Source organism: Peromyscus eremicus, chromosome 23 (assembly GCF_949786415.1).
Source record: "Peromyscus eremicus chromosome 23, PerEre_H2_v1, whole genome shotgun sequence".
NCBI lineage: Eukaryota > Metazoa > Chordata > Mammalia > Rodentia > Cricetidae > Peromyscus > Peromyscus eremicus.
Genome location: NC_081438.1, coordinates 12,855,425 through 12,877,980, shown reverse-complemented (window position 1 = coordinate 12,877,980; position 22,556 = coordinate 12,855,425). Strand labels below are relative to the sequence as shown.

The following is a 22,556-nucleotide window of genomic DNA, read 5'->3' as shown; positions in this document are numbered from 1 at the left end:
GGAGAACTCTAGGGTATGGCTCAGGGGCAGCCTGGGTCTGCTGCCTGAAGGGAAACCTGTCCCCTCTCCCCACCCAGCACCATGGCCCTGCAGCAAGCCCAGATGTTGCTAAGCATGAATAGTCTGGAGTCGGTGAATGCGGGCGTGCAGCAGAACAACACGGAGTCCTTTGCCGTCGCTCTCTGCCACCTTGCAGAGCTACACGCAGAGCAGGTGGGTCCATTGTGTTGGCTTGTGCTCTGGTGCTGTGGCCACATCCCTGAGAAAACCAGCTTGGAGGGAGGTGCAGTGCATCATAGTAGGCGCATGTGGTAGTAGAGGTCTGCTCACCTCCTGATCCCAACCCGGCCTCCAGGGTGTGCCCCAAATGTTAATGAAAAGGGTGGCACCATCTCCTGGTGGACTTTGGAGGAACATTTCAAATCAGCTGCAGCACAGGTGAACTGACCAGTTTTGCTTCTAGGGCCCTGGAGGCTCTGCCTTTCTTTCCTTTAGTGCTTGAGAAAAGCACAAGCTGTGTGTTGGATGGGTCTGGTTGGTACAGGTTGCCGAAGAATGAAATTCCCCGTGGAGATGGTCTAAATGTGGAATGTGTCAAATTTGTCAAATGAAGGGCATCCCCCCCACCCAAAGGGTTTCTCTGTGTAGTTTTGGAGCCTGTCCTGGATCTCGCTCTGTAGACCAGGCTGGCCTTGAACTCACAGAGATCCGCCTGCCTCTGCCTCCCAGGTGCTGGGATTAAAGGCTTGTGCCACCACTGCCCAGCTTAAATGAAGGTTACTTTGACGTCAGTGAAGGGACCAAGAGGTTGTGGCTATTGTATTTAAGAAATAGAACAGGCTGGGCATGGTGGCGCACACCTTTAATCTCAGCCTGCTGTAATTTGTCCCATTTTAAGTTTTTGTTTTTCCTCCTAGAGAGAGCTTTGCTTGCCAGTCTAATTCAAACAGTTTTTAAGCAGGCATGGTAGTGCACACCTGTAGTCCCAGAACCTGGGAGGTAGAGGCAGGAGGGAGAGGGAGGTCATGGCCAGACTAGATTGCAATGAGACCCTGTCTTTTTGTTTGTTTCTTTTTGTTTTGTTTTGTTTTTAAGACAGTGTTTCTCAGTGTAACAGCTCTAACTGTCCTGGAACTCAATTTGTGGACCAGGCTGGCCTCGAACTCACAAAGATCTGCATGCCTCTGCCTCCCGAGTGTTGGGATCAAAGGCGTGCGCCACCACCACCCAGCTGAGACCCTGTCTTCTTCAAAATGAGGCTAAGTGTAGCCATTTCTTGAATGGATTCTGTTCTGTGGTACAGATAACATCTGTGTAAATCATGTCTGTATATATATCTGAACCAAGTTGCGTGCGGAGTTTGATAATAACTATGTTTACAGAAAACAGTTTTTACAATTAAAGTTCGCATTTTAACATGAAAAAAAAAAAAAGATCTAAAAGAAAGTGTAAAATTCATTAGAACGTATAGAAAGAGAGATTCCTTACTGTGACGTCCAGGCTCTGTGCCTGTCATCTTCTGGCTGGCTAATGAAGATCAGGCGGCCACGTGAACCTCCTGGGAGTGTGAGCAGGTGTGGCTTCAGTTTTGGTATGTCCGTCAGCTCCTGCCTTTCTGTTTTAGGGTTGTTTCGCCGCCGCCGCTGAAGTATTAAAGCACTTGAAGGAGCGGTTCCCACCCAACAGTCAGCACGCCCAGGTAGCATGCCTTTGTGTGCCCGTGGGTTTATTTCTGAAAAGAATTGCTTTTACTGTGATGTAAAGCAGGGTTTTTTGTTTTTAAAGACATGGTAAAAAGATATCACAAGCTATCTCCAAACTCTCTGACTGAGAATAACATTGAACTTCTGATACTTATGCCTGCCCCTCCCAAGTGCCGGGATTGCACACATGTGCTTTCACAGTGGCTGTGTTATGATTGGGATGAAACCCAAAGCGTTATGCACCCTGGACAAGCATTTTCCCATTTGAGCTACATCCCTCTAAAATGGGGCGGTTTTTTTTTTTTTTTTTTTTTGGTTTTTCGAGACAGGGTTTCTCTGTGTAGCTTTGCGCCTGTCCTGGAACTCACTTGGTAGCCCAGGCTGGCCTCGAACTCACAGAGATCCGCCTGGCTCTGCCTCCCGAGTACTGGGATTAAAGGCGTGCGCCACCACCGCCCGGCTAAAATGGGGCATTTTTGAGTCTTCCCTCAGATAAACATTGAGCTGCAAAGGAAGTTGTCGGTCTAGATATGTAGTTTAATGGTAGAGCACCTGCCAGGCATCCACAGGGTCCGAGTTCCTTTCCTGGCACTGCAGAAAAGTGGGGTGGAAAGGATGTGTGTGTACTTATGATGTTACTTATCTTACATGCAGCTCATTGGTCTGGAGCGATGCCTCAGTGGTTAAGAGCATGGACTGTTCTTGCACAGGACCTGAGTTTAGTTTCCCACACTCACGTCAGGCAGCTCACAGTCACCTATAACTACAGCTCTAGGGACTCCGAGAGCCCCCTCCATGCTCTGCAGGCAGTACCCACATGCTGATATCCACACACACACAGATCCATAAATGAATAAGAAATAAAAACGTGGGGAGTGGATGTTGTAGTCAGTTGTTTTATACTCTTTATACTTTGGGGGGCCCACCACCCAGCTCCCAAATAAATTCACAAATGGAGGCTTATTCTTACTTACGAATTCCCAGCCTTAGCTTGGCTTGTTTCTTGCCAGCTTTTTTTTAACTAAATTGTCCCATCTATCTTCTGCCTCTGGGCTTTTATTTTTCTCTATTTCTATACACCTTTCTTTACTTTTTACTCATTCTTGCTCCGTGTCTTGCTGTGTAGCTGAGTGGGTGGGTGGCCCCTGAAGTCCTCCTCCTTCTTTTCTTGTTCCTCCATCCTCTTTTTCCTCTTCAATTTATTCTCTCTTCCTGCCAGCCCCACCTGTCCTCTCTTCTGCCTTGCTATTGGCCATTCAGATCTTCATTAGACCATCAGATGTTTTAGACAGGCAAAGTAACACAGCTTCACTGGGCTAAAGAGATGGCTCAGTGGTTAAGAGCACTGGCTGCTCTTCCAAAGGGCCCTGGGTTCAATTCCTAGCACCCACATGGCAGCTCACAACTGTCTGTAACTCCAAAATCTGACACCCTCACGGACATACATGCAGGTAAAACACCAATGCACATAAAAAATTATTTAAAAATGCAACATATCTTTGCATCATTAAACAAATATTCCACAGCACAAATGAATGTAACACATCTTCAAATAATATTCCACAGCAGGATGTATTTTCTCATTTTTTTTAATGGGAAGCAGAGACAGACAGATCTCTGAGTGTGAAGCCAACCTGGTCTATGTAATGAGTTATATGCCATCCAGGGATACATAGTGAGACCCTGCCTGAAAAAACAAAACAAACCAAGCTTAGGCTAGGGATGTGGCTCAGTGGGTAGTATGCTTGCCCAGCATGCACAAAGCTTGAGTTCTATCCCTCGCACCACAGAACTTGGATGTGATGGTGGAAGTCTATAATCCCAGGATTCAGGGGCTGGAGGTAGGATGGACAATGAAAAGTTCAAAATCATGGGCTGGGGATGTAAGCTCAGTGATAGAACCCTTACTTGGCATCTTCAAGGCCCTGGTTCAGTCTCCAGTACCAAACACACACACACAAACACAAACACTCACACACACACACTCTCTCACACACTCAGACACACACACACTCACAGTCAGGTTCTAGCAAGATAACCTCAGGTTAAGAACACTTGCCAATGCTGTAAAAGACCTGGGTTTAGTTCCCATCATCTAATGGTGGTCACAACTTCTGCAACTACAGTTCCTGAGGATCTGACGCCCTCTTCTGGCCTCCAGGAGTGCTAGGTAGTATGCAAGTGGGCACTTATATGTGTAAAGGCAAAACTCTCACACACATAAACTAAAAGAAAATCTTTTAAGAGTTCATAGTCATCCTGCACTTTGTAGACATTTTGGGGCCAGCCTGCAATGCATGAGACCCTGTCTCAAAATTAGAAACCAAAGAGCCCCATTCTGTGTATTGTTTAAGGCAAGTATTATAAAGTATAGGAAGCGGGAATGGGAAAGGCAGACAACAAATCAAGGGCTTAGTATGGAAAACGGGAGGGAAATAGAACTTGAGTAGAACCTAAGACCATCAAAGTAAAGCACAGTGTGAGTTAATAAAGTGGACACGGATCTAGTGTGTGTGTGTTTGTGTGTTCTTCACGGCAGCATCTCCACGGTCCAGGCTGGCCTTGGACCCTGATCTTCCCGCCTTACTTTACCCAGTGCTGGATTGCAAGTGTGTGCCACCACAAACACGGGCTTCTCTTTGCGTTTTTTCTTGCTTGTAACTTTAAATAAAAAAACAAACAAGGGGGCTGGAGAGATGGCTCAGAGGTTAAGAGCACTGACTGTTCTTCCAGAGGTCCTGAGTTCAATTCCCAGCAACCACATGGTGGCTCACAACCATCTGTAACAAGATGTGGTGCCCTCTTCTGGCCTGCAGTCATACATGCTGTATACCTAATAAATAAATAAATTAAAAACAAACAAACAAACAAACAAATAGGGATTGGGGATTTAGCTCAGTGGTTGAGCACTTGCCTAGCAAGCATAAGGCCCTGGGTTCGATCCTCAGCTCTGGGAAAAAAAAAAAAAAAAAAAGCAAATAAATAAATTATCTCAAACACAATTATGTGAATTATTAAAATGTTTGCTAAGCAAACCAATATCCTTTGATATTGCTATTGAACAATAACGTGCATATTTTTCTTTTTGCCCTTTATTCTTTTTTCTTATTAGTTATGGATGCTGTGTGATCAGAAAATACAGTTTGACAGAGCAATGAACGATGGCAAATTCCATTTGGCCGATTCACTCGTTACAGGGATCACAGCGCTCAATGGCATAGAAGGCGTATACAGGTAAGAAACCTGGAAAGCTCTCCCCACAGAACAGACCAGTCGCTTAAACTCTCCTGTGTGCGTTGTGTGCACTTGAGCAAGCGCCACAGTACACGTGTGTCGGTCAGGATGGCCCCTGACACTGGCCATCACCTTTGCCTCGTTTCAAGCAGGGTCTCTCTTGTTCACCTCTGTTTATGCCGGGCCAGCTGGCCTGAGAGCTCCTGGAGATCCCCCTACTCCCCTCTTTCCGCCAGGATTGCAGACACCAGTGCTGCTGTCCAGCTTTTGCATGTGCTCTGGGATCCACATTCAGGTCACCTGGCTTGGTGCTCTACCTGCTCAGCCATCTCACTGGCTCCAGAATAATTTGTGAAGTTAGTTAGTTAACTATTTCTTCTGAGTGTTTTGCCTGAATGTATGGATGTGCATCACGTGAGTGCCTAGTGCCAGTGGAGGTCAGAGATCCTTTGTAACTGGGGTTAGGGATGGTTGTAAGACACCATGTGGGTGCTGGAGCAGAGTCCAGCTCTTCCACAAGAGGAGCAAATGCTTTTAACTGCTGAGCCTCCTCTCTGAATATTTTTAATAGCTTTATGTGTACTATACTTTTGTGTGTGAATTAATTTACTTTCAGCTTTAGCTGGAAAAGTCTAGGCTTTTTTTCTGTTTTATTTAGGAAATAAGCAAATAGATAATTAATAGCTGGGTGTGGTAGCACATGCCTTAAATCCCAGTGCCTGGGAGGCAGAGGCAGGTGGATCCCTGTGAGTTCTAGGACAACCTGGTCTATATAATGAATTTCAGGATAGCCAGGACCAGAGATGCTGTCACAAACAACAGAAACAGATAATTAAAATTTAAAAAATAAATACCTCCTAGAGATAGTAACTGAGATTCTGATAGCTATAACCCAAGACTTTGACAGTTTTTTTATTATATTTTGTTTGCTTATTTTGTGTGTGTGTACCTGTGTGAGCATGTGTGTGCCATAGTGCACATGTATTTTAGGAGTTAGTTCTTTTCTTCCACTGTGTGGGTCCTCAGGTCATCACCTTGGAGGAAGCCTTTTGCCTGTTGGGCTTTCTTGCTGGCCCAGGTAGACTTCTCTCTGTGCACATGCACATCCATGCATGGATTGGTTGTCTGAGGCAGGGTCTCCTGGAGCTCTGGCCGGCCTCCGATTTGGTGTGTAGCTGAGGGTGTCTCTGAATTGATTCTCTTGTCTCTGATGCCCAAAACTGGGATCACACATGGTGGTGGCAGCTGCTGCTTCCTCTTTTCGGTTTCGACCTCCTCCTCCCCTTCTTGCTTTTCTTTTAACAAAAATTCAATCAGTTTCCCCTCCAGAGGGTAGCAGTCTTGCTGAGGAAATGGAGCCTTGATCCCAGAATGGCTGTTGTTGAGTACTGCAGACCTCTGTGTAACTGTCCTGTTGTTTGGGTGGTTTTAGAAAGGCAGTTGTCCTGCAGGCTCAGAACCAGATGACGGAGGCACACAGACTTCTCCAGAAGTTGTTGACGTACTGTCAGAAACTGAAGAACACAGAGATGGTGATCAGGTAAGCAGTCTCTCGGGGGTCTCCCAGGGGTGTGGCGGTGCATCTTCTCATCCCGTCTCCTCTCTGTGCCAGCGTCCTCCTGTCGGTGGCAGAGCTGTATTGGCGGTCCTCCTCCCCGACCATTGCCATGCCCGTGCTCCTGGAGGCTCTGGCCCTCTCCAAAGAGTACCGCTTACAGTACTTGGCCTCGGAAACTGTGCTCAACTTGGCTTATGCCCAGGTAAGCCAGTCTGCTTTTCCTGTGGGGGACTGAGGGGTGAGGGTGTGTTATGTTTATGTGTATGGGGTGCATGTGTGTGTACTTGTGGGGGCCAAAGTCAGCCTTGAATATCATTTCTTAGGAGCTGTCCACCTTATTTTGAGTTTCTCTCTCTCTCTCTCTTTTTTTTTTTTTTTTCTTTTTTATATAGGGTCTCTACTGGGTCCTGTGCTTGTCATGTAAGCTAGGTTGGCCAGCTACTGAGCCCTAGGGATCCTCCTGTCACTGGGATTACAGACACATGTCACTGTGTCCAGCTTTTTATGTGGTTGCTTGGGAATCAAACTGTGGTCCTCTGGTTTCATGGCAGGGAGTTTAACAATTGAACCATCTGCTTCCTAAATGCTCAAATTACAGGCAGCCAGCACACCTGAGGGGCTTTGTGTTACTGGAGAGAGACAGAGAGACAGAGACAGATAGACAGACAGAGGGAGTGAGTGAAGTGGTAGCTGGTGATTGAGCATTATTATTTATTTGTGGGTGGGGGGTTATTGTGCACATGAGTGCAGGTGCCCTCAGAGTTCAGAAGAGGGCATTGGAGGCCTTGGACCCAGGGTGGTGAGCAGCCGCATGTGGGTTCTGGAAACTGAACTCAGGTTCTTTGTAAGAGGGGTACCTCGTAAGGACAGCCTTCTCTTTAGGCCTTCTTTGATCATTTTTCATTTTTATTCTTTTTTTTTTTTCTATGTAAGATCTTGCTATGTAGCTCAGGCTAACCTAAAACTTGGAATTCACTTGTCTTTGCCTCCCAAGTGTTTTGTGTCCCAAAACCTGGCTACCTCTACCCCACTTTCAGACAGAGTCTTGCTATATAACATGGGCTAGCCTGGGAACTCACCATATAAACCAGGCTGGCCTCAAACTTGGAGCTGTCCTTCAGCTTCAGTTCCATGGTGTGACCAAGATTACAGGTGTGACTGCCTGTTTTTTAAACGAGTTGTCTGGTTTTGATGTTGTTGTATAAGAGTTCTTGTTGTTTGTTTGTTTGTTTGTTTGTTTGTTTTGAAACAGGGACTTACGTAGCCCAGGATGGCTTCATACTAACTACGCAGCCGAGGCTAGCTTTAAACTGATCCACACCTCTGGAGTGCTAGATTACACTTTTCTAGCACTCTTGGTCATTTTCTCTTGGTCATGAGATATCTCTTCTTGATCGTGTCTATTGATAATTTTTAATTTTGATAGATTCAGTTTTAGCAGTTTTTCTTTTTGAGATAGGATCTCATGTAGCCGTTTACTTTTTTTTTTTTTTTTTTTACTTTTTTTTTTTTTTTTTTTTTTTTTTTTTTTTTTTTTTTTTGGTTTTTCGAGACAGGGTTTCTCTGTGTAGCTTTGCGCCTTTCCTGGGACTCACTTGGTAGCCCAGGCTGGCCTCGAACTCACGGAGGTCCGCCTGGCTCTGCCTCCCGAGTGCTGGGATTAAAGGCGTGCGCCACCACCGCCCGGCTACTTTTTTTTTTTTTTTTTTTTTTTTTTCTCGTGCTTTTGGTATTATGTCTAAGAAATGGTTGCCAACTCTAACGGCATAAAGACTTTTCCTATTTATTTTACAAATATTAAAGTTTTAGCACTTACTTTTAGAGCTTTGAAATTTCTTTATGTGTAATAAGTGTGTGTCTGCACACATGTCGTGTGTGTGTGTGTGTGTGTGTGTGTGTGTGTGTGTGTACACACACACGTGCGTACGCCTGTGTGTGTTCCAGAGATCTTCTTCGAATGTTCTCCACCTTATCTCCCACTGAGCCTGGAGCTCACCGATTCAGGCAGGCTGCAGCCCACAAGCCCTGCCTTTGCCTCCTCAGTGCTAGGGTCAGACGCAGATACTGAAGTTCAGGGGTCACACTTGGGTCCTCATGCTGGCCTGCAGGCACTTTATGGATTCAGCCGTTGTTCCAGACCAGTTCTTTGAATTATTTAGAGTTAATTTTTATGTGCGGTGTACAAAATTCACCAGGACTACACAGAGAAATCCTGTCTTGGGGGTGAGGGGGTAGGGGACACCAACTTTTTTCTCCCACTAAATAATGTTAGCACCTCTGAGAAAATCAATCCACGCTAGATGTAGAGGTTGATTCTTGGACTCTGAGTTGTATTTAATTGACCATATGTTTATCTTTATATCAATAGTGCCATGTTACCTGTACATTTTTTTTTTTTTCAAGACAGGGTTTCTCTGTAGCTTTGGACCCTTAGACCAGGCTGGCCTCAAACTCCCAGAAATCCACCTGCCTCTGCCTCCTGAGTGCTGGATTAAAGGTGTGCACCACCATCACCTGGCTAGTGTACATTGTTCTTAAGATAGAGTCTCTGTAGCCCAGGCTAGCCTCAAACATGTGGCACTCCTGCCTTAGCATCTCTAGTCCTGGGCCTAGGAATGCATAGCCGAGTCCTTGTCTGTGGGGTTTAGGTTACTTTAACTGTATCGTCCTCCCTCCTCCCTTGGTGCTGCGGGTCAGATTAGGATGTAAGAGTCCTCACGGGTTCCTACCACCACGCCTGTCATTGTAAGTCTTTGTAACTGGGCCAGGTGGTGCCTGTCTGTAATCACCACTTGAAGGACAGGTTGGAGAACTGCCGCACATGTGAGGCCAGCCTAGGCTACAATAGTAAGACCTCATCATAAATAAAACAAACCCAAACCCAAATAAAACAGGACGAAAAAGAAGGAGTAAGACAAAGCTTTCCATACTATGGATGACCACTTCCCCCTATCTCTCGTAGAAATCATGCTGTTGTGTGCTTGTGTTCTCTGGGAGTGTGTTGTTTAGGGTGAGATAGCCTGTGTCGTGGAGAAGATAAGCCAGAGAGAACCATTCAGGAGAAAAAAGAACCCAGCCCTTCTTGGTGGTAGTGGGCACAGGACCTGGGTGTGTGCAATGGGCTGCTATTTCTCTTTCAGCTCATCCTTGGAATCCCAGAACAGGCTTTAACCCTTCTGCACATGGCGATTGAGCCCATCCTGGCCGATGGGGCAATCCTGGATAAAGGCCGTGCCATGTTCTTAGTGTCCAAGTGCCAGGTGGCTTCAGCCGCTTCCTATGACCCAGTGAAGAAAGCAGAAGGTAGGAGTGAGCTGTGGAGGTCGTCAGGCGCGGGCGGCAGGGGCATTCGCCTGCTGCTGCCCTCTCTCCAGCCCTGGCGTTCTAATTTGTAATTTATTTATTTTATGTGTGTGGGTATTTTTCCTGCGTGAACCACCTGAATGCCTGGTGCATGAATCCCTGGGAGCTGGAGTTACAGACATTTGTGAACTGCCATGTGGGTGCTGGGAATTGAACCTGGGTCCTCTGGAAGAGCAGCCAGTGCTCTTAACCACTGAACCATCTCTTGAACCCCGGCATTCTGATATTTAATTTTAATTTTTAAAACAAAAATGAAACAAAGCTTTTCATAGTGTGGTGTTGTTTTTTTTTTTTTTTCCCCACATTTTAATAAGTGGAGAATATAAGAGTATTTGCTGTATGCTGAATCTGGATAGCAGGTTTTGAAACCTGAAGTGTTAAATGTTGATCCCCCTCCCAATCCCACTGTCAGCTCTGGAGGCCGCAATTGAGAATCTCAATGAAGCCAAGAACTACTTTGCCAAGGTCGACTGCAGAGAGCGGATCAGGGACGTTGCTTACTTCCAGGCCAGACTCTACCATGCCCTCGGCAAGACCCAGGAGAGGAACCGGTGTGCCATGGTCTTCCGGCAGCTGCACCAGGAGCTGCCCTCGCATGGGGTGCCCCTGATTAACCATCTCTAGAAGACTGCCCGCTGGCTGGTGTGTAGAGTACCAGTCACACCCTGACTTGTTCATGTCCCTCCCTGTACTGAAATGGTGGTCGTAACATGTTATCTTGTCAATAAACTGTTGGGGTCAGTTTGTCCGAGGTGTTTTTTCTGGGTTGAATTCCAGTGGTTTTGTAAGAACCATGTGTGTTCTCTTAAGAAGTCTGCTTATAGGGGCTTGGTGGCTCAGGCCCTGGTCTCAGCACTTGGGAGGTAGAGGCATAATTAATAGGGGTTCAAGGTCAGCCAGTCCTGCAGAGTGAGACCCCATTTCACAACATAAAACTCAGTGTTAGAATTCCTAGCCACTCCCCCAGCTCCATGACCTCACATACAGTGTCTAGTAGCCAGGCAAGATGCTTCGTCATCCTAGGGCTTTACATCCTACCTAATCCCTGCACTGCGTTATCACATAGTCTTTGTGCAGCATGCCACGTAATCTATGCGCATGTGTGGCGTAGCTACATAAGCCCATATGCACATATGTGGGGGGAACCTATAAAAGCAAGCTCCACCTATTCCTCCCCTCTCTTCCTGCACAGTCATTCCATAGGCCTATGCACACCCCTTCTGTTCCCTTCCCGTAAACTCTTACCGTGGTTTTTGTTGTACCTGGTGGCTTTTCTTGCACGGTAAACAGCGCCACTTAATGAATAAACACTTAGGGCTGGGGAGATGCAAGTCTGAGGACCCACGTAAGAGTCGGGGAGGCATGGCTGCCGCCTGCTGTCCCAGCACTCAGGAGGCAGAGGGGCTTGCCCAAGCCAGCTGGCTGGTGAGAATAGCAGAGTTGTGAGCTGCTCTCCAATGAGAGAACCTGATACTCGGTCAAATGGAGAGTGACAGGGAGGATGCCTAGCCTCAGTCGGACTCCCCTCCCCAAAATGTGCACACAGACACATGAGCCCTCATTCACGTGTGCCCACAAATTCGCATCTAAAAAGAATGTTCAGGGCTGGCAAAAATGTACCATCGGGTAAAGGAGCTTGCCACACAGATCGGACATCCTGAGTTCCATCCCCTAAACCCATATAAAACAGAGAAGGAGAAAACCAACTCTACACATGTGTCCTGTGACTGCCATGCACATGCCCCACCGGTTCTGACACACGTCATTCATACACCCCTAATTAAAAAGGTCTTGTGGTTGTGATTTTTGTTGTTCTTTTCCAGGGCTGAGGATCCAACCTAGGGCTAGGGCCTGGTACATGCTGGGCAAGTGCTCTGCCACTGAGCTGTAGCCCCCCCCCTCCCCAGCCTCCCCCCCCCCCCCCCCCCGAGGGCTTTCATAAGCCTTGGGTTTGCTTCTACAGCTTTGCTTTCTGTCAAGTTCTTGTGTATGGTTGTTGACAAGCATGTACCGGGCAGCCTCTGCCTGGAGATTAAAAAGGAGACGGTCGGTGTCTTTTTCCTTTTTTTGGTTTTTCAGCGTAAGTGTTTCTCTGTGTAGCCCTGGCTGTCCTGGAACTCACAGAGATCCACCTGCCTCTGCCTCCCAAGTGCTGAGATTAAAGGTGTGTGCCACCACTGCTTGACCAGAAGGTATCTTTAAGTTTATTTATTTTATGATATTAAGACCAACAGCGTATTTTAAAACCAACTGTTTTCTGGTTTTTGTTGCTCTTCTGCGTGCGTGTAATTTTCTATATGTAAATGAGAAATTATGATAAGCCTAGAAATTCCGAAGAAAATGATTATAGGGGAGAGGGTCTTGGGAGGACCTAGAAATCCTCAAACCCCGATTTTACATATGCCAACCCTACAGTTAAGCACAGCCAGTTGGCATTGTGTGTTCGTGAATTTCTTCCCCCTTGACACAGGGAAATGCCTGCATTTCAAGGCCAGAGCAGCCCACACCCAAAGAGCTCTCCTAAAGCCACAAGGAACCAACCAAATTTTGCAGCTTCTGTCCTTGGCTCTTTTCTCTGTTAAATTTAAACTTCCTAATGAGAAACAGTTTCTCTCGGAGGCAGTGAAAGGCAACTCCATCCGCCAGGGAGTGTTTGCTGGCCACAGACAGCTGCTCTGGAAACGGGCTCAGGGTAGACTCTGAGACACTAATTGGAGTGTTGTTTCAGCTCTTTCCTTTCCTTTCTGTGGAGGTTGTATTTTAGAAATGAAATCACAATAATGGCTTTGTAGTAAAAAAAAAAAAAAAAAAAATCTTCAGCAAGAAACTATAGTGAGTTTATTTTCCTTTATATCGTTCTTTTTTTTTTTTTTTTTTTTTTTTTTTTTTTTTTTTTTTAAAGATTTATTTGTTTATTATGTATACAGTGTTCTGCCTGCATATATCCCTGCAGGCCAGAAGAGGGCACCAGATCTCATTACGGATGGTTATGAGCCACCATGTGGTTGCTGGGAATTGAACTCAGGTCCTCTGGAAGAGCAGCCAGTGCTCTTAACCTCTGAGCCATCTCTCCAGCCCTATATCGTTCTTAGACATGGCTCAGGCTGACCTCAAACTGGGATCTTCCTACCTCAGTCTCCCCGGAGTGCTAAGTAAACAGGTGTGTGCCACTGTACCTGGCTGATACCTGTTTGTAGGGTGGGAAGAAAGTGCTGGGGTGACCCATTGCCTCATGCATGCTGAGGATGTGCTTTACCACTGAGCTATACCACCAGCCCTTGTTACAAGTTACTGTATGAACTGGATTCCATGTCCATCAACATAAAACCCCAGAGCTGTCAGGGTGAATCAGGACTGACCGGAATTTGTAGGGCCGCATGAAAAGTGAAAATGAGAGGTTTCTGGTATAAAAATTTCTGGTGTTAGGCTGCAGCTCAGTGGTGCATGAGGATCTGGGTTTGTCTCCAGTGTCCTTTCTCCTATAAAAAAGATAAAAATGGCAACAACAGTCCTTGGTTTTTTGAGACAAGGTCTCACCATACAGCCCTTGCAGACCTAAAACTTACTGTGTGGACCCGGCTGGCCTCAAACGACAGAGATCCGCCTGCCTCTGCCTCCCGAGTGCTGGGATTAAAGATGTGTGTCTGGTCTTACCCACAAAGCCACCTGTCTGGCCCTGCTCTCAGCTGACTGACTTCATCTTGGCAAGGAAGAAGTCCCCAAATCCAAAGTTAGCAAGGAGCTCCTTGTTCCCAGCTGTCTGTGACTCGGCCTCCTAGGCTGGTCTTCAGGAGGAGATAGTAGGTCAAATGGAAAGTGAAAATATCAGAGCGACCCCAAAACACAGAACTATCTGGGTGATTGTTAACCAGCCTTTTTTTTGGGGGGGGGGGTTTCTCTGTGTAGTTTTGGTGCCTGTCCTGGAGCTCACTCTGTAGACCAGGCTGGCCTCCAACTCATAGAGATCCGCCTGCCTCTGCTTCCTGAGTGCTGGGACCAAAGGTGTGCGCCACCACTGCCTGGCCAACAGTCTTAAAGACTGGGCAATATCATTAATTCAGTTTAACAGATGAAATTAGGATGTAGGAGCTGAAGTCACTTGCCCAAGGTCACGCAACTAGCAGGTTGTAGAATCAGGATCTAACCTCCCTGCATTACCCAGCTCCTACTGTTCTGGAAGGTCCCGTGTTTTTGTGAACGCTTTTCCTATTTGTTAACTAATACTGTCATTTTTCCTAGTAGCCAAGATGTACCAGACACAACTGAAAACTTACACCACCATTTCCAATACTTTAAGCACAGCACCCTCTCCATTTTTGCCAATGAGGAGACCGAATTCCTGACACTGGCCTTCGTCAGCCCTGTCACTGGTAAGGACCAGACAGAAGATTTAGTCCTTGGTGTGGCAGCCTCTACAGCCCATGCTTTCGCTCTGTCCCCAGGCAGTCTTTGCCTGGGCTATTTCCACTTGTTTTGAGTATTCAGCCGTGTCCTGATGTTTTTCTTCTTGCAAATGTGTGCAGGGACAGATGAAGAGCTCTCTCATAAACCCTGATGCCGTCTTTTATGATGCCGTTTGTATTGAGGTCTTAGAGGCCGATTCATCTCACTGCCTGGAGAACGTAGCTTTTCAAGGCCTCTTTTAGCTCTTGTTTTGTTGAAGATTACCCAGTGAATCAACTTCATTGGTGATAAGAATCCCACTCTCTTGTTCTAGACAACTCAGGCCTACGCAGCAGAACATTCCCATGAACAACATGAGCAGAACACAGGCCAGCTCAGGAAGGAGGGGCAAAGCCGTGAAAGGACGTTCTCTCCACATAGGAGAGAAAATGATAACGTCTTAGATTTCCATGCCTCCCCCCCACACACACACAGGGTTTAAGTTTTCTTTAAAAAAAATAAGACTCGGATGCCGTGTTTACTTATTTCCCAGGCAATCTTTGTTGTTAGGACAACAAGATCTGTTTGCCTAGAATAGGATTTTCAGGCGTTCTTGGAGGGGGAGAGGAAAACTCGAAGCCTACTCTTGTATTTATATCTGTAGGGAGAAAATGGTTTCCTTGTGTGGGATGGCTCCTAGCACACGAGGAGCTGAATGGCGATGACAGGCAATTACGGTGTTCCGCACTTCGTTCTAATTTGCTTTAATAAGAAAGGCACATAAATGGATGGGATTTTTAGCACCGCGCTAAGCATGTTGGTAGTTAGCATCGGTGAGCACTTGCGTGCGAGGCGCTGAGCCAATATCCTCGCGCACATTATTGTATTGAAACCCCAGGCCAAGTCTGTGAGCTCGGGTACTATTATCTGATAGCTGAGGAAACCAAACTGGGAGAGATCAAGTCAGTGGCCCCAGCTTACAGACCTGGACATTAGTGGATTTGAGGCTTGAATGAAGTCCGTCTTACTCCAGAGTCATTTCCTTTCAATCTCTGTGCTGAGTTAGGCAAATGTTCTGCGCGTGGTGCCTGCTTGGACTCCAGGAATTTACAGTTCATGGGTGAGTCAAAAACCTATGAGTGAAGCCGGGCGGTGGTGGCACACATCTTTAATCCCAGCACCCAGGAGGCAGAGGTAGGCGGATCTCTGTGAGTTCAAGGTCAACTTGACTTACAAAGTGAGTTTCAGGACAGCCAGGAGCACATAGTGAGACCCTGTCTAGAAAAACCAAAACAAATAACAAGGACAATAACAAATAATACAAGTGGCGCTCGGAACATATAGTTTGGTGGTAAAGTGTTTACCTAGCATGTTCAAGACCCTTGGTTTGATTCCCCAGCAACACAAAACAGAAACCATAAGTGAAAAGAAGAAAAGAATCAAAACAAGAAGGTAGGCTGATCGTAAAATAATCTAACTGCCCATAGACCTCAGAAGAGAGAGTCAGAAGATGTCAGATCCCCTGGAACTGGAGTTACAGGCGGTTGTGAGCCATCATGTGGGTGCTGGGAATCAAACCCAGGTCTTCCACAAGAGCAATGAGTGCTCTTAACTGCTGAGCCATCTCTCCAGCCCCTGTATGGGCATTTTTAACCTTTCTTTAGCCTTTAAGTTTATACTGAATTTCTGCCTGTGTTATCTACAGTGTTATAATAAAACATGGACAATTTAGTAAAACATGACAGAGTTATACAGAATTGTACATTTTTAACAAGTAACAGGAAAGAACGCCAGGGTCTATTTTGGTTACTCTAGGGAAGCAGGGTTGCCCAAGTTTTTTTTTTGTTTTTGTTTTTTTTGAGACAAGGTTTCTCCATGTAGCCTTCTTGGAGCCTGTCCTGGATCTCGCTCTGTAGACCAAGCTGGCCTTGAACTCACAGAGATCCACCTGCCTCTGCCTCCCGAGTGCTGGGATTAAAGTCATGCGCCACCACCGCCCGGCGCCCAAGTATTTTTTTTTTCTTTGTCCATAGGCCATCTATTTATGTTTTTATAGATGGAAACAATGAGTTTACTGGACTTACTTAGAAGAGCATGGGTGACCTCAAAACAGCTGCGTCACTTCAAAGTGCCCCCCTCCTTGTGGGTGATGACCTTATGGAAACTGTCTCATGGAGTGCCCCCTAAATTATATGAAGATCACCCTTGATGTTTATAAATAAAGTTTTATTAGGAACACTGCCACATCCATTGATTTATTATTGTCTGCGGCTGCTGACGGCAGAGTTGAGTCATCACGGTAGAGAGCATAGGATAGGTCCTGAAATGTTGACCTTACGGCCTTTTACAGAAAAAGTCTGCCAACTCCTGCCTTGGCATTAATGACTCTAAAGGCCCTCCCATTTAGCCTTGATGGCTATTTGAGGTGGGGGGACCATACAATACAGAAAAATACAGAACTGTGTACCCTCAGCTCAGCATTGACTGTGGTCAGCACTTTGCAATCTGCTTCACAAACATTTATAGTGGAATTAAAACAAATATTATAACATCTTCCTATACTTGCTGTCCCCTTCTCTCCCCTCCCTTCCTTCCTCCCTCCCTATATTTATTTATTTATTTATTTTTAGTTTTTCGAGACAGTGTTTCTCGGTGTAGCTCTGGCTGTCCTGGAACTCTCTCTGTAAACTAGGCTGACCTCAACTCAGAGATCCTCCTACCTGCCTCTGCCTCCTGAGTGCTGGGATTAAAGGCGTGTGCCACCACCACCCATCTTATTTATTTATTATTGTTACTTTGTCTTTTTTGAGACGGGATCTATGTAGTCCTGGTTGCCCTGGGACTCCCTGTGTAGGCTAGGCTGGCCTGAACTCATGGAGATCCTCCTGCCCCTGCCTCCCAAGTGCTGGGTTAAAGGCCCATGAATGTGTCTGTGCACCACATGCATGGACTGCCGAAGGCCAGAAGAGGGCGTCAGATCCCTGGGAACCCGAGTTCCAAAGGGTCGCCACCTGCGATGTGGGTGCTTGGAATTGAACCCAGGTCCTCTGCAAGAGCAGCTGGTGCTCTTAACTACTGAGCCATCTCTCCAGCCCCCTCCCTTTATTTTTATACCATGCTGGTACCTCCTACATGTTAGGCAAGTGCTCTACCTCTGAGCTGCACCCTAGCTGCCTACTTCCTTCTTGGTGTCAGACTGTCATGAATCTAACATGAACCAACCCTCTCCGACTTTTATATCTTTTTGCATAAGCATGCATCCATAAGCATACACCGTGTGGGCATCACAGAACATGCTGCTACCCTCTTGAAATCAGAGCGGCCGTGCTTGGCCTCTGCAAGAGCCCCTCACAAGCCCCAGGCTATTATTAGACCTACACCTGAGATTACAGTCACCCCCCTCCTTCCCTCTGGTGCCCACCCCAAGCTGCACATGGCCCTGGGAGATGCTAGAGTCTACAGGAGGGGGAGGTAAACGAAGGAGAACTCCATCCATGTCGCTTTTGGCAGGTCACCATCCATGGGAGATGAGTAAGCCCAATAAACTCGTTGGTCCACCGAGCCGGGCTTGGATGGAACTGTGTCTTTGATCTGTTGTTGGCGCCCTATTTTGGGTGAATAGACGTTTGTTCATGTCTCCCCAGGAAGTCACTCAAGAGTGGGGCTTAAAAATACACACCGTGCGTGATACTGTATTTATCCCGCAGCCTGCTCTTTTACTCTACGTGTCTCTGTGCTCTTTTCTTGTGGGTACAAGTAGATCTAACACAGTCCTTTTAACGATTGTGTGCTATTCCACCACGTCTCGCTCTGTTTGCTATGACTAACAAATAAACGTGAGCGCATTGAGCAGTATCAGAGGTGGCTATCTCATTAGAACAGTCATCGAGTTTATTTGTCCGGTCCCTGGAATTGTTTGTGAATGCCCCTGCAGCCTAGAAACACTGGAATAATTTACTAACTAACGAGGGCTGGAAATCGACCCAGTTGACAAAGAGCTTTGAATCCTCAGTGAGCTTGACGTCTCAACTCCGATTCCCTTTTGGCTGCTGGCAGGGACTTGCGGACAGCCACTGGTGAACATCCAAGTCTTGAGTTCACTGACCCTCACTCACCCCGAAGGCCACCGGGTCAGCGCGAGCCCTTGAAGTACCTCTTTCCTTCTCCGTTGTTAGCCAAATGGGAGACTAAAGGAGCTTAGGGCTCCTGCAAAGTAAAACGCCAAAAAGGGGAAGAGTGTTTGGCCAGAACAGGATGTGTTTCATCACACGCATCTCAACAACCTTGTGGGGGAGACCCAGAACTTCACTGGGCCGTACAGAGTGATGCATTTCAGGGCGAGCCTGCAGCAGTGGTCAGCGGGGAGGCGGCTGCGGAAAGGGCTTCCCCATAAATGGGCGTTGCCCCGAAATCCAGGGAGGGAACCGCCAGACAGGCTCCTGGGTTTCCCGCCGCCTCGGGGGAAACTTCCCCACGCTCAGAAACAAAGCGGCGTGGAGCAGCCGGCCGTGAACCGAGCCCCACCCGCAAACTTGCGGCCTGTGCGCCCCTGCGCGGGCCCGGCCTCGCTTTCCTGCCGCCGATCGCCTCCTTCCCCCTCCAACCTCGCCTCCGCCCCGGTGCTACTTAAGTCTCCGCGGGACCCGGCGCGCGGCCGAGGCTGCGGCGGGCACGCGCGCCCCACGCCGGGTGCTTGGCCAATCAGCGCGGAGCCCGAGGCGCCGCCGCCGCCGCCGCCGCCGCCGCCGCCGCCGCCACCGCCGCCGCCGCCGCCGCGCGCGAGCCGAAGCCCGGGCGGCTCCTCCCGCGGAGAGCCGAACCGGACCGAGCCGAGCCGAGCCAAGCCGAGCCGGGGGCGCAGAGCGCGGGAGGTGGCGGCGCGGAGCCCAGGTGAGCTGGCCCGACGCGGGCCCGGGGCTGAGTGGGGGACACGCAGCCGTCCGGTGGGTCTCCGGGTCCCGGGGCGCGCGCGGCGCCGGCAGACACAGCCCAGAGGCGGGCCCCGAGGGGACCCCACGTGCGCCGCCCCGCGCCCCGCCACGTGGAGGGCTGCGCCCCCTTCCCCCGGGGCCTCCGGAGCGGGGCGGTGCTTGCTTGGGCCCCGGGCGATGATAGGGACCGGCCTGGAGTTCCGCACGGAGATCGGCCGGCAGGGGCGGTCCCGGGTCCCCGCGACGGCCTAGGCCACCCCTGACGCTTGACAGGTGCGGAACCTGAGCGCGCGGGAGCGTCCCACCCCCGCAGCCTGCAGGGCACGGGGCGACCCCGGCCCTAGGGCTTTGGGTACAGGTGCCAGGACCCCGAGTCTGCCCTCTGACCACCCGGACCTCACAGGCCGGCTTGATCCTTTTGACCTAAATTTACCTCTGGGCTGCAGCGCGCGCCGCGCATGAAGAGTGCATGCTCCGGGCCCTCCCCTGGCTCAGCCCTGGGGCTAGTGCCCCTGTGTCACCCGGGTTTTGCCAAGGTTCTCCCCACCCCCTGGCTGCCCAGTTTAGGGGAACGGGGTGTTTTCACAGCTCTGCCAGCCTCCTCCCGGGCTGCTCTCACTTGGAGATGAAGAGGTGGCACTTTGCAGAGGGATGGAGCTGGGGGTGGAGAACGTCTGAGGTGCCATGGGCAGAGAAGCAGCCTTCTGATCTGGGGGTGGGTCATGCCGCGCATTCATTACCCTAGATGCAGTTTCCACCGTCCTCAGCCTGCACTTGGATTTCTCCCAGTCCTGGAGTAGAAACTTCAGGTGCCCTGGGGCATTAACCATGTCTTTTTACTCCTTCCAACTCTGCCCCCACAGGACTGAGAGGAGGCTTGCTCTGGGTCCCCACAGCTCCTTTGTTCTTTGGAAGTGGCAGGGGTTGCACTGTTCCCAAGCCGCCCCCCTCAGAAACCGTGCGCTTTCAGAATAGGGGGTGCGTTAAGCAGTTCAGTTTGCCACATCTTCCTTCTGTACATTCGGCTGCTCTTAACCAGTGCATCAAAGCGATCATTTGATGAACCCCTTACCTTGGGTAATCCTAGTGACTTTTTTTCAGCCATGCCAGGGGATAGAACCCAGTGGCAGGAACATGCTAAGCGCACCCTCTACCACTGAACCACACTCCCACCCCCTAATGAACATTTATTGAGCTCTTGCTATGTGACAGATACTGTTTTGTCGCCTGAGTTATCTCATTTCATGCTTAACCCCAAATCCTGCTTGTTGGGTCAGGAATAGGAGGTTGAGGTTCCTAACACTCCTTCAGTATTGAAAGACTCAGAGAGGTTGGTTAACTCCTCTGGGATCACACAGACAAGCAAGGCTTCCCTCACCTTCTTGGGGGAGCCCAGGCCTGTTTCCTAAGCAGCGTATGAGGACACAGATCTAAGGAGGTCCTTGCAGGCCTGTCTGAACCCCGGCCTGTCTTTGCCCCCAGTTGTTAGTGGGCTAATAAGAATGCTGTAGTTCTGGGGGAGGGGGGAGTCCCACCCTCCTGGTGGGCATTTGGAAACGTGTGGGAGTGATTTTTGGTTTGTCAAAAGGAGACAAAACACTCTTGGTGTTTAGTGGGCAGGAGCTAGGGAGTGCCACTTGTCCTGTAAGAATGTCTCTACCCTAAATGCCAGTAGGGAGATGTTGAGAAAAATGCCATAAGCCTCGAGGGCTGGGGAAATGGAGAGAGAGCCTCAAGGGGCATTCTGGAGAAATCTGTTCTGATGGGAGTGTACCCCAGAGGCTTCCTGAAGGGGGCATCATTTGTGCCAAGGCTGAAGAGGGGAAGGGGTAGGTAGGGGGAATGGAGTGGGGCCCAACTCCACGGAAGGAGCTTGTGCATTGGATGTAGACAGTGCCTAGGGCTGCTGTCTGGGAAGGGACAGCTGGGTGGGGCAGGCCAAACTTCTGCACCAGGTCTTTCTGCTCGGAATCTGACGTGGCCAGTCACCCTTGCCTTACCGTGAACCCATCCTCGGGAAGGGCTCGGATTGGCAGCTGCTCAGCCACTTGGGACCTCTTTTCCTTGACAATGCCTCCTTCTGGTGGCTCCAGGGTCTTGTGGATCTCATTTCTTCCCACTATCCTGGGGATTTGGGCACGTGCTGTATCACATTTCTCCTTTGAGTCGGAGTCTTGGATTAGTAGGCAAGAGAGCCCCAAGGTGGCTTCGTGCGGATGGTTCTCCGATCACACCTGTGCTTCTTCCTTGGAAGGTGAGGGATTTCTCTTTGAAAATTGACTTCTTAGACAGGATGTGGCTCGGTTGGTGCTTGCCTGGTACCCATGAAACCCTTGGATTGGTCCCTGGGTGTGGTGGTGCATGCCTGTAATCCCAGCACTTGTGAGGCAGAATGGAAGCTAGATCAGAAGTTCAAGGTCGGGCTCATCTGCATAGCAAGTTGGAGGTCTGCCTGGGCTACGTGAGACCCCGTCTCAATATAAATTAAGTGAATAAATACCCCGTCTCAATATAAATTAAGTGAATAAATAATAAGAGTTCAGATTGTTTGTTGATAGACATTGGTAAGGGTTTTGTTTTTTGCCTTGCTAGCAAGCCCTCCACAAGTTACATCCCCAACCCTTAAAAAAAAAAAAAAATCCAGGGGGCGTTCCCTCCTGCAGCGTTTAGGACACTGACGGTAGGTGGTGTGCATCTCTCTCCTCCACCTCATTTCAGAGCACTTGCATTGCCTCGAAAGGAAGTCACGTGCCTGATAAACAGTCGCTCACTCCCTGTTCCCAGTATTCCTCCCTCCAGGCTCGGGCACCGCACATCTGCCGTCCCTAGGATCAGTGTGCTGTCTGTGACCGTGTCCTGTGAGTTGCATCTTATGGAACAGGTGGTCTTTTGTGTACGGCTTCACGGCTTCACTCAACGTCACATCTTCTAGGCTTCATCCCTTTTTATGGCTGAATAATATTCCATGGTCTGAGTGGACTACATTTGGTTCATTTACCTAACGATGGACGTTTGTGTTGTTTCTAGTATAAGGCTTCTCTGTCTTTCCCTTTTCTGGGAGACGGGGGTCTCGTTAGGTAGCCCAGTCTAGTCTGGTCTTCATCTCTTGATCTTCCTGTCTCTGCCTCCTGCATGTGTACACTACCAGATCTAGCTGATTTTCTTTTTTTTTCATTTATAGAACATTTTAAGCAGAGAGAAATGCTAAAGTTTTGTTTTGTTTCATTCGTTTGGACTGGCTTGTATTTCTGAAGGCAGGAAGGAGGCCCTGGGCGTGACAGGAACTGGTCAGGATGCTGCCCTTTACTCAGCCTGGCTCTGCAACCTCCATCCCCCGTTTGGGGGCTCTGGGAACAGAGGTTGTACCCTGGGGAGCTGAGGGGC

At 48.6% G+C, this 22,556-nt stretch overlaps 2 protein-coding genes across 6 annotated transcripts in view; both read left to right on the top strand.

Moving 5' to 3' along the window:
- The window catches only part of Anapc5 (anaphase promoting complex subunit 5), a 31,062-nt gene extending 20,460 nt beyond the window's left edge, over positions 1-10,602 (top strand). For both annotated transcript variants that reach the window (XM_059248773.1, XM_059248772.1), the window contains exons 11-17: positions 78-213; positions 1,625-1,699; positions 4,816-4,937; positions 6,370-6,477; positions 6,550-6,697; positions 9,636-9,798; positions 10,271-10,602. In XM_059248773.1, the coding sequence (XP_059104756.1) occupies positions 78-213; positions 1,625-1,699; positions 4,816-4,937; positions 6,370-6,477; positions 6,550-6,697; positions 9,636-9,798; positions 10,271-10,482 (964 nt within the window). In that variant the 3' untranslated portion in view covers positions 10,483-10,602. The remainder of the gene's footprint in view (positions 1-77; positions 214-1,624; positions 1,700-4,815; positions 4,938-6,369; positions 6,478-6,549; positions 6,698-9,635; positions 9,799-10,270) is intronic.
- An 8,409-nt stretch (positions 10,603-19,011) lies between these two features.
- Positions 19,012-22,556, top strand: part of Camkk2 (calcium/calmodulin dependent protein kinase kinase 2) — a 52,195-nt gene continuing 48,650 nt past the window's right edge. For all 4 annotated transcript variants that reach the window (XM_059249873.1, XM_059249872.1, XM_059249875.1 and 1 more), the window contains exon 1: positions 19,012-19,131. The gene's annotated coding sequence lies outside the window, so the exon portion shown is untranslated. The remainder of the gene's footprint in view (positions 19,132-22,556) is intronic.